This window comes from Argiope bruennichi, chromosome 6, assembly GCF_947563725.1.
Source record: "Argiope bruennichi chromosome 6, qqArgBrue1.1, whole genome shotgun sequence".
In the NCBI taxonomy this organism is placed as follows: Eukaryota; Metazoa; Arthropoda; class Arachnida; order Araneae; family Araneidae; genus Argiope; species Argiope bruennichi.
The window spans coordinates 96,597,473-96,609,894 of NC_079156.1; the positions used below are offsets into that span (position 1 = coordinate 96,597,473).

General features: G+C 30.0%; 1 protein-coding gene across 1 annotated transcript in view; it reads left to right on the forward strand.

The window, feature by feature from the left end:
- The window catches only part of LOC129972359 (Y+L amino acid transporter 2-like), a 42,627-nt gene extending 30,448 nt beyond the window's left edge, over positions 1 to 12,179 (forward strand). The window contains exons 7-10 of the mRNA XM_056086475.1: positions 712 to 808; positions 5,308 to 5,457; positions 9,501 to 9,678; positions 11,438 to 12,179. Coding sequence (XP_055942450.1) covers positions 712 to 808; positions 5,308 to 5,457; positions 9,501 to 9,678; positions 11,438 to 11,499 — 487 coding nt within the window. The 3' untranslated portion in view covers positions 11,500 to 12,179. The remainder of the gene's footprint in view (positions 1 to 711; positions 809 to 5,307; positions 5,458 to 9,500; positions 9,679 to 11,437) is intronic.
- Positions 12,180 to 12,422: the final 243 nt, after the last annotated feature.

The following is a 12,422-nucleotide window of genomic DNA, read 5'->3' on the forward strand; positions in this document are numbered from 1 at the left end:
TTAGAAACGACAAGATACTTAAATGAGAAAACCTCTGTGGCGAATTGAATTGAGCGAGGATAGAACCTGAGATCTTATGATTAGCAGTCCAGTAACATGACCATGATACAAAAGCAATTGCTCATGCAGCGTAGTTGATAACGGGCTTATAAGCTATTCATCACAGACTCTCCCTCCAGTGAGTCGGAGTTGAGACGAAAGATATGTCTGTTGAGTGGTGATGTATTAGCTGTTGATTCTAATGCGCCGGTACCCATTTGAGTAGCTCCAAGTGTTATGGTGAGCGTTGTGTGGGTGAGTGGTTGCTGTTTCTGCGTCAAGTGAGTCTGACAACTTTTGTTGCGGGTAGATGGCGCCACAACAGCTGTACGAAGGTTGAAGGTTCATCGTCCGAGGTCACCAATGTAGCGAATTGAGATGATCTGGGACCTTGTGGTTCGCAGTCCAGTAACATGACCATGATACAAAAGCAATTGCTCGTGCAGCGTAGTTGTTAACTGGATTATAAGCTTTCACCACAGTATCAAAATCAGAGAATGATGAAAAATGCGGAAAACGGGGTCTTCTTTCCACATTTCACCCCTTAGCGAGGTAGAATTCGCCGAAAAGTGATAGTTGCAGGATACTGAAACGAACAGTAAACCGAATATTAAGGGATCAAATAATAGGCATAGTTTGGCAAAAAAAAAAAATTCAAAATTTTCTTTCCAGGGTCTTTTTTGTAGCAGCCAGAGAAGGCCATTTGCCAGATTTCCTCGCTATGATAAACCTCAACTACCTCACTCCAGTTCCAAGCATCGTATTTGTGGTAAGTGGTTTGGACAACAAATTTCTGATGCAAGATATCCGAGGATAATACGACAATTGCTACTATAAGAGTTATAAAAAGTAATCGGGTGCTTTTTACCATTCTTTTTTCTATTGAACAATGCGATTTTATTTCTAATTAAGCTTTTATCAAAATGCCATGAGTGTTCATTTATTAAAAGTCCTGTAGATACTGCTAAGTTCAGTGGTGGCGGGGTGGTCGGCTGAACGTAAGAAGAAGAAGAAGAAGTGTTCATTTATTTTCACACGTGATAGTTGTATGCTTCACACTATACTAAAGAAAATTTGTAGTTGTGTATTAGCCGCATACCATTAGAAAAGAATTCGAAAAAGCCCATTAATGTGCGATTGATCGTAGTCATTTTTTTTTGCGGTTAATCGCATATACAGTTTTCAAGTACAAAAAACCAAAATTCGACATAGAACTCTACAACTGTCTCATACTAAAATTTCACTCATTTGAGCCAACAGGTGATCAATCCTTGTCGGATTTAATACCATATTCGATATAGGTCAACAATGCCGAGCTAAATTTATGTACCACATTTTATTCATCTAGCTCTTTTCATTTAATAGTTATCTTTTAATTCAACAGCAGTACAGAAAAAATTCTTTAAAATTTAATAGAAATTTGAAAATTTAGTACCAAGACTGTATACCGAATTACATCCGACTAACGCAAACCTTTGCGTTATTGTATTCATAGAATAGCATACAGGCATAATTCCAAAAATGGATTATTTGGATTCTGAAGATCTGTACCAAGAAGATAGACCAAAATCTCCACTGTGGATTTTTTTAATACTTATAATACTTTCTTTCTTACGAGAAAGTGAAAAGTGCTCTACTATGTTGAGCAGAAAATAAGGAAGTTTTAAACATACTCTCAAGTTGGTTTAATTCATTAACCTTTACTGCGAATGAGAGAATCATTGTTTACTTACTTTCCAGTGCTATCATTCTTTGATATCACGAATTTCCGTTTTTCTGCGTTATTATTGAATAGGAAAAAAATGTAAAACACTAGTGAATTTGGAAAAATTTTTATTCTTTTGTGTAATATTTAATTTTTTCAAAATATTTACAGTTTTTGCTTCATTCGAAAGTATTTTATAGAAAAAATGGCCAATAGTAGCTGTAATAATGCTGTTATTTCTTCAAACTTTTTCAGAATTTTTTTTTTTTTTTTTATTATTATTGAAATATTTATTTTACTCTGTCTAGCTTCCTTCTTCTAGATAATATGAAATATTTTACCACTTAAATTTTTGAAATACTTATTTTACTCTGTCTAGCTTCCTTCTTCTAGATAATTTGAAATATTTTACCACTTAAATTTTTGAAATACTTATTTTACTCTGTCTAGCTTCCTTCTTCTAGATAATTTGAAATATTTTACCACTTAAATTTTTGAAATACTTATTTTACTCTGTCTAGCTTCCTTCTTCTAGATAATTTGAAATATTTTACCACTTAAATTTTTGAAATACTTATTTTACTCTGTCTAGCTTCCTTCTTCTAGATAATTTGAAATATTTTACCACTTAAATTTTTGAAATACTTATTTTACTCTGTCTAGCTTCCTTCTTCTAGATAATTTGAAATATTTTACCACTTAAATTTTTGAAATACTTATTTTACTCTGTCTAGCTTCCTTCTTCTAGATAATTTGAAATATTTTACCACTTAAATTTTTGAAATACTTATTTTACTCTGTCTAGCTTCCTTCTTCTAGATAATTTGAAATATTTTACCACTTAAATTTTTGAAATACTTATTTTACTCTGTCTAGCTTCCTTCTTCTAGATAATTTGAAATATTTTACCACTTAAATTTTTGAAATACTTATTTTACTCTGTCTAGCTTCCTTCTTCTAGATAATTTGAAATATTTTACCACTTAAATTTTTGAAATACTTATTTTACTCTGTCTAGCTTCCTTCTTCTAGATAATTTGAAATATTTTACCACTTAAATTTTTGAAATACTTATTTTACTCTGTCTAGCTTCCTTCTTCTAGATAATTTGAAATATTTTACCACTTAAATTTTTGAAATACTTATTTTACTCTGTCTAGCTTCCTTCTTCTAGATAATTTGAAATATTTTACCACTTAAATTTTTGAAATACTTATTTTACTCTGTCTAGCTTCCTTCTTCTAGATAATTTGAAATATTTTACCACTTAAATTTTTGAAATACTTATTTTACTCTGTCTAGCTTCCTTCTTCTAGATAATTTGAAATATTTTACCACTTAAATTTTTGAAATACTTATTTTACTCTGTCTAGCTTCCTTCTTCTAGATAATTTGAAATATTTTACCACTTAAATTTTTGAAATACTTATTTTACTCTGTCTAGCTTCCTTCTTCTAGATAATTTGAAATATTTTACCACTTAAATTTTTGAAATACTTATTTTACTCTGTCTAGCTTCCTTCTTCTAGATAATTTGAAATATTTTACCACTTAAATTTTTGAAATACTTATTTTACTCTGTCTAGCTTCCTTCTTCTAGATAATTTGAAATATTTTACCACTTAAATTTTTGAAATACTTATTTTACTCTGTCTAGCTTCCTTCTTCTAGATAATTTGAAATATTTTACCACTTAAATTTTTGAAATACTTATTTTACTCTGTCTAGCTTCCTTCTTCTAGATAATTTGAAATATTTTACCACTTAAATTTTTGAAATACTTATTTTACTCTGTCTAGCTTCCTTCTTCTAGATAATTTGAAATATTTTACCACTTAAATTTTTGAAATACTTATTTTACTCTGTCTAGCTTCCTTCTTCTAGATAATTTGAAATATTTTACCACTTAAATTTTTGAAATACTTATTTTACTCTGTCTAGCTTCCTTCTTCTAGATAATTTGAAATATTTTACCACTTAAATTTTTGAAATACTTATTTTACTCTGTCTAGCTTCCTTCTTCTAGATAATTTGAAATATTTTACCACTTAAATTTTTGAAATACTTATTTTACTCTGTCTAGCTTCCTTCTTCTAGATAATTTGAAATATTTTACCACTTAAATTTTTGAAATACTTATTTTACTCTGTCTAGCTTCCTTCTTCTAGATAATTTGAAATATTTTACCACTTAAATTTTTGAAATACTTATTTTACTCTGTCTAGCTTCCTTCTTCTAGATAATTTGAAATATTTTACCACTTAAATTTTTGAAATACTTATTTTACTCTGTCTAGCTTCCTTCTTCTAGATAATTTGAAATATTTTACCACTTAAATTTTTGAAATACTTATTTTACTCTGTCTAGCTTCCTTCTTCTAGATAATTTGAAATATTTTACCACTTAAATTTTTGAAATACTTATTTTACTCTGTCTAGCTTCCTTCTTCTAGATAATTTGAAATATTTTACCACTTAAATTTTTGAAATACTTATTTTACTCTGTCTAGCTTCCTTCTTCTAGATAATTTGAAATATTTTACCACTTAAATTTTTGAAATACTTATTTTACTCTGTCTAGCTTCCTTCTTCTAGATAATTTGAAATATTTTACCACTTAAATTTTTGAAATACTTATTTTACTCTGTCTAGCTTCCTTCTTCTAGATAATTTGAAATATTTTACCACTTAAATTTTTGAAATACTTATTTTACTCTGTCTAGCTTCCTTCTTCTAGATAATTTGAAATATTTTACCACTTAAATTTTTGAAATACTTATTTTACTCTGTCTAGCTTCCTTCTTCTAGATAATTTGAAATATTTTACCACTTAAATTTTTGAAATACTTATTTTACTCTGTCTAGCTTCCTTCTTCTAGATAATTTGAAATATTTTACCACTTAAATTTTTGAAATACTTATTTTACTCTGTCTAGCTTCCTTCTTCTAGATAATTTGAAATATTTTACCACTTAAATTTTTGACAGTGTACTGAAAAGTTATTTTTTAATATGCTTTTTCCTGACTCGAAATATTTCAATTTAAATAAATGCAATATCTTCATAGAAATGTTAAAATTGTGCCTTTTTGTTCCTGCCTTCTCTTTTCATTTTTTTTTTACTTAGTTGAAATGAAATTTAATATAAATAGATTTATTGAGAAAACTGAAAAACTGCTGAATTGCCTTTATTGACCATTTTACTTTTTTAAAAAGTTCAAATCCGAAAATAAAAATTAGAAAAAAATATTCTCTTCAACATTTGAAAATACAAGCATAACTAATAACCACATGCTTTTCGATTTTTTTTCAATACTATCAAAACTATTACAACTTTAGTTTCGAAAATAGAATGGCCGTATTATCCTTCGGTATTGAGAAAATGTTCCTACTTCATTTTGCAAACATTTTTGCGTCATAGATAGTTCGTCTGTTTGCTTATAGAATTGACATTTCAGTAATTACTATACAGAATTTTTTTAGAAAGTACTCCTTATCATTATAAGCATTAAATTACTATATTATAATCATCATAAAAAAGATTTCTTTTCTGTTTTCCTTTTCAGTGTATGTTAAGTTTAGCGTACCTTTCTACAACCGAATTGAACTTCTTAATCCAATATGCAGGTTTCGTGGAATCTGTGTTTTTTATGCTGACCATAGCAGGAATGATATGGTTAAAGCATAAGGAACCAGAACTTGAAAGACCAGTCAAGGTAAGAACTTAATAGAAGAAGAGGATAAAAAATAAAAGTACAATTTTACATATAGAATATAATTTCAATATGAGCAAACGTTTTCTCTGGCATATCAATGAATTTTTTGCTTAATTCATTTTTCATGCATTATTTGTAATTATTTACGTCTCGGTTCCGAAAGTTCAAAAATATATCCTATCGGCAACTTTTCTAACTAACTTCATTTTTTTTTTATTCTTTTCGCCATACATTCTACCGATTCCACATAAAACTTCGTTGCATTCTGTTTATTAGTTTTAGTTGCATATACAACCAGAAACAGAAAATTATTTTATATCCAACCAATATTTAACAAGAACTCAAGATTGTAACAGTGATAAGTTATATCATTTTCTAATCCTTCGAATAAACATAAATCAAAAATAAAATTTTTGCTTAAGGTACTTATAAGTTTCGTTAATGCTATTTCTAAATTATAGAAGATCGAGTGTTGAAGCCCCAGTACTTTTAACCGAATCATCAGTTTGGTGACCTAAGACCAACAATAGCCCTCCAGATGTTAAACACTGGGCAACACTGAATTTCAAATTCTACGGACAATGCTGCAACTAATTAGTCAGCATTGCAAGCCCTTATATGTTGCAAAATGCATTGAGATGTCATCTTTTCACATGGTATATGTTGTTGGAAGGTGTTATAAGAAAGATTCCCAAGTTGTTCTATTTCTTCCTGTCCTTCAAAATCAAACAAACAATGGAATTAAAGTTGCAGCATAAATAAACAGGTTCTTATTGAAGGGTGCAGAAATATAGATGTTGTCTGATTAACAATTCCATCATGACTGATTAGCATGGGGAATCTTTGTATGTGCTGCTTATAATGGGAATTATTGTGCATGTGCCAAAGGACCCAAAATTACAATTTCCGGCAACTTGATAAGCTTGTTCCTATCCCGCTACCAAGTACGTAGAGCGGATAATTATTTTGAGGTTTTCATTCCATCTTCAATCAGAGGAGATTCCAGTTCTGACTGCTCAATATTTGACACGTATCCATCAATAAAGCAGCAACATAGCTTTGGAATCATCCATCGATAAAGCAGCAACATAGCTTTGGAATCATCCATCGATAAAGCAGCAACATAGCTTTGGAATCATCCATCAATAAAGCAGCAACATAGCTTTGGAATCTTTTACGGCTTGAATAGTGATTGTTCGGTACAAGACCAAAATTTAATTTTGCTATCATCTTAGATCACTTCATCCTGTGGTAACTCTATGCAGGGGGAAATGGGTTGGCTTAGATAATAATAGAATTTTGTTCTGCCCTTTTTCTCGTATTTCATAAAGAATATATTTCATTAACAGAAATTAATGTTGTGAAAAAATACCAACAAGTTCGCCAAATGCATTTAAAAGAAATCAGTCACGTGCAGGAAATTTGAATTGTCGTAGTGATCCTTGCGAAGTGGCTTCCTAGCTTGATTGAAACAAAGAACCAATTTCGAAAGAGACGTGTGATATCACGATATTCAATTATTTAAGCTAGGAACATTGAGAAAGAGGTTCTTTTTGGAACCGGCAGTAAAGGGTGACGACAGAAGTCTGAAGGAAGTAAACAGCTTGTCCTATACCCTATATCCCAGTGGAATCTGCAGCAATGAATAGTGAACTGTTTTATGCTTTCTTGATGGTTGGTTGGTGTTTTCTGGCTCAAGAGCCATATTTGGCTATGCTGCGCCAAACAAATGGTGGGACTAAAAAGCAAAATATAAAAACACACATGTTAAAATATAAGCTTTCTTGATGGAAGGACAGAGTAGGTGTTGAGTTCCAATGGCCATTGGGGGTTGGAGCCTTACCTACATGAAATCCAAAGTGGTTTGTAACGTTAAAGTATTCTGAGAGAGGAAATAGGCTTTGTATAGGTTGGCTAATGTCAGGTATCGAATAGTATGCTTTTGCTGACCTCGTGAGAAGATAAGTAACAATTTGTCTGTTTGATCTCTAGAACAAAGATATAGACATTCATGATTTAGTTACTTAGTAATTCATGACTTGGTCAATTTTTATTTTGTAAATAACAATTCATTTAAAGTATCCTTGATTTCATGGTGGTGATAACTTATTAGGTTCTTCTAAATTCTTGTATGTATTTTCCGGTGTAATATAAGTAGATTATAATTATGCTTTAAGATAATGTGTATGTGCAGGTTTAACTAAATTAATTGCTCGTAATTTTAAGAGTATGTAAATTATTGATATGTATTAATAGAAGAAAAATTTTAATGAAAGATTGGGACCAATTTTAGTGCCTAGTTACTTTATTGTTTGTCGCCTTTTTATCAAAATATCTTATTAATGGTTCGTAAATTTTTAGTAGTATTTCAAATGTATGAGGTTTTTTTGTTTATTAATATTATTTATTATTCCAATTAAGTAGTTTGTGAGATTTGGCGTATGTTTTCTTGGGTATAAAATTCTATTGTGTGATTAAACTAAATTTGTAACTTTGATAATCCTGAAATCATAGCCGTTCTAATCCTGAAGCAGACTCCCGTTTTACTCATACCTGTATCCTAGACTTGGAAGATGCTTGAAATCAAAGGTAATCAATACGAAAAAATGCATAGATCTTTTTGTATAAAATTCAGCGAATTTATAGAATAGAAATTAATTAATTGGATAAACTATGCTGTCAAATTTTTACCAAACAATATACAAAGATCAAAACGAGATCAACCTTAAATTAGTTTATATTAGCAGAGGGTTTAAAAAGAGAATATTTCAAATATTGACAAATTTGCAAATGCCTTCAATCAAATAATGGAAATATGATTGTGAAACAATCTATTATTTTGAAGTGGAAAATAATAAAATATTACCAATCGATTTTTGTAATCCGTTGATTGACTCAATTGTATTTACTTACGGCATCCATGTACGGGAAATGCGAAATGACATTCAGCAGTCGCCAGCAAAATCAACAGAACGAAATATAATAAACCTCCAGTTCTATTTATTAATATCACTGGGCGATCCGTGAAGGCTTCAGCAATTTTTGCAAGTGGGTAATATATCGAACAGTAAGTATTAATGCATTCTCAAAAAGTCAACAATTTCAATCGTTTTTTTTAAAACGTTTTATGTTCGGATAGCAAACTAAGAGCCAATATACTAATTAAAAAAAGAAACAAGTTTTAATAAATCTACATTTTGTATTTATTTCAGGTCAGTGTGGCAACAAACTCAGAGTTCTTTAGACATCAAAAGCAGCTGCTATATTTAATCATAAATTCTATTAAATGCAATAATTTACTATTATATATTTAAATGCAACAATGTATTAGTATTATTTAAATTTAATAACATATTATATTAAAATTTAGTAGTCATATAATGCAAGTTATAAATTGATTTTTACTGAGATTCAAGAAAAATTCAAAAGTAGTACTGCGCTGTTCCAAAACGAATAATTTTTGTACAATATTGTAATTTAATAACTTATAACACTATATAGAATTGTGTTATATTAATAATTTTATTCTGACCACATAAAAATATTACATTTTGGCAAGAGTAAAATGGGTTTCTCGCCAAACATACCAAAAGACCTCCAAAGATCTGCTTCACTGTATAGACCTAACATCCTTTTAAAGTTGCAATAAAAATCATCAAGATTCTATATTTGACATAAAAATGCCAAACTGATTCAATTTTGGGTAGTATGTATTTTTTCTTTACTTTGTACATTTTTCTGTAGTATGTACATGGCAATTTCGGCCATGAAGTTTGTTAATTTCTTCTTCCCAAAAATGATTTTATGGTTTTGAAAAAAAAAAATGCCAATTAAATGCCTATGCCTGTCATGAAAGATAAATTTGACTCTTTCTTTTCAAAACTTTTCCAAGCTCTGCTGTATAATAACATCGAGGCAAAAGGTTTGTAGTACTGCGCTTTCGATTAATTATTGGTAGTAGTTTTATGTTGCATAGCTTACATTAGCATCTTCGAGCACAGTTTTGATTGTATTAAATTCTAATTCAATTTTTTTATTGTTAGGTTAGCATATTGTTTCCTCTGACATACTTTGTAATATCCGGCTTCTTGGTGGTTTTTCCGATTTATGTGAATCCGAGGGGACCCTTAATAGGAGCAAGCATTGCAGCACTTGGAGTACCAGTTTATGCAATTACTGTATTTTGGAAAGACAAGCCGAAGTTCTATAGCAAAGCAATAGGTAATGTTTATTTCCATATTCTTACACTATCAATAAAACAAAAAAAGTTGCCTATGCTGGCAAAATGCTCAAAAACTTGTAAAAAACGATAGAAATAGTTATTTTCCCAGATTGAACTATTTAAAAATAAAAGCTCAAAAAATTTTGCCCTTTATTTATTTTTTTTCTTGAAATAAATCTTATTTTGTTTATTATAAAATTTTTCTCGAACTTTTAATTATTAAGTGTGCAAATATGACTGTGTAACCTCAAAACTGTGTAATTATCTCCGTTGTCCAATCTGATGACTCGGTTACTGTCATATTGGTTCAATTAAGAGTCCTTGAAACACAAAATATTTATGGATTCTCCGTAATATGTGTACAGAATTATAAAGCCCATGAATTTTATTTAAGGTGTATGTACACACTAGAAGATTTGTTTTTTAATTTTTAACTTTAAAAATCCAGTTTTTTCACGTAGGTCATTAATATACGTTTAAACTCATTTTTCAGTGAGAAAAAAGCCATATTACACTAATTATTAATTATTTATATAATATTTAATGAGCTAATTAGCATATTTTTTAAACATGATATCTTAAATTCTAATTAGTACAGACACACAATTCTAGTTGGAAATTATGCCTAATATTATTCTTCATATTTTCTGCCTCAATCAAGTTATAAAAATATATAGTTTTTTTTTCATGAACAATGAATAGAAAAAGCGAGATTTTTTCTGTAATTTTAACTTTTAAATAGCTATTAAAATTTTATTTCTCTCTCTCTCTGTATATATATATTAGATTGAGGCACAAAGCATCCGCTATTTCATACAGATTACTTTGATATATAAATAATTGTATTTGGTTCATTTCTTGTTCAGTTATGATTGTTTGAATGAAGCAGCATCGTGAAAAAATATCATTCTTCATAAAATGAGTTTTAAAAAACCGTAACTAGAGTTTTTATCGAAAGCACCTCAAGAAAAATAATTATAACTCGAGAAATATTTCTAATATTGACATCTTCGTATCGTTTAAAAGCTAAAGGATCAGAGAACATTATTAAGCAATAAAAAAATATTCGATAATTTGAACGATTTTCGAAGTTTTGAGTGTGTACATACACCTTAAGCTTATTACTCGAAAAATATGGTATTTGATGCATGAACACTTCCCGAGCATCACAATTAAGGGGTTAAAATTTCAGGAAAAATGGCTACTAAATTCATATACAGTAGACAATCTCAACGCCTTAGTGAAGGCATTTTGACCTAGAAGTTACCATTAATAGTCTTATTCGTAATTATAGGCATCTTTTAGAGCTATATATATAACTGTGTTTCATGGTTCCCTACAGAATAACCATTCGATCATAAATTTATCCTTTTAATCATTTGCATAAGTCTCTCACATCTGCCAGTGATTTTCTCATATCAACTTTCATTTACCTACGTGTAATTATTTATGATGTTGCCATTTCTCTTTTGATGATTATACGTTTCATAACCATATTAGGATAAAAGTGATGTTACATAGAATGATGGATGGTGAAATTGAGTCTTAAGCCTAATAGACTTTATTAAATAAGAACTACAAAAAATTAAAATGGCAATAATTGTATTTAATTAATTGCCTAAAATTTCTTTGTCAGTAATTACTTAATGAATTTTATGTGAAAAAAGTCATTTAAAATTTTTAAGAGCATTCATTCATTCATATATATATTTCATGCAAAGTAATTATTTACATAAATTTTCTTATCTCTTTTCTTAGGTGCTTTAACTTCATTCATGCAAAAGATGTTTATGAGTATTGCAGAAGAAAAACAAGATTAGATAACAATCATGCCACATTTTCAAGGCCTTATTTATGATGGCTTTTCAGCTTTAATATTGCCGGAAACGAAAACTAGCCTCAATTGAAAACATTGCCAAATAAGTTTCCTATCGAGACAAGACTGTATATGGCCATTTCAAATGAAACAAAACGGCTAAACTATGGCAAGACTGGACGTGACATTTTCAAGGAACTCGTTTTATAACGATGTAATTAATGCCATCAAAAAACAAGTCACAGCTGAAGACAGCTAAAACCGCTGTTCTGATGAGTTAGAGGATGCAACACTCAAATCTATGATGGTATAAACTGTGGGTGTCAAAACTACCGAAATGATGTGCATAATAAATAATTAAGTAAATAAAAATTATAGGATATTTGCTTTAAAAAAAATTCCTTTCAAATTAATGAAGTCAAAGCAACGAAAATTCCGATGGTATTCTGCACTTCTAGAATAAAATTGCGCCGGCGTTATAGCGCGTCTTCCCTGTGATCTAGGCATTCCGGGTTCGAGTCCTGGTGCGGGCATGGTTGTTCTCTTCCTTGTGTTCTCTCTGTGAGGTGCGTCAATGAGCCCCCCCCCCCTATAAAAAGGGGTTGTGCAAGCGAATGTGTGTGTGCTATCTTCATTTGAGCTAGAAGTCAGACTTCTGCCCTCGGGTGCTCAGGGGTCTTTACCCTCAGAAGCTACTGCTCAAAAATTTGGCTTAAATAGTCACACGACAAAAAAAAAAAAAAAAAAAAAATTGCATTTGCTAATACACCAGCGGGAGTGATCTCTCCGAAACTTTCTCACACTCTCCAGTAAAAGTATTATCCCAGACAATGCTTTGCATAGTATTGGAGTACAAAACTTACGAAATATTAACCTTTGTCATGAATTTAGCCTTTTTACTGAATCTATCGTGTCATCCTAGGCGAA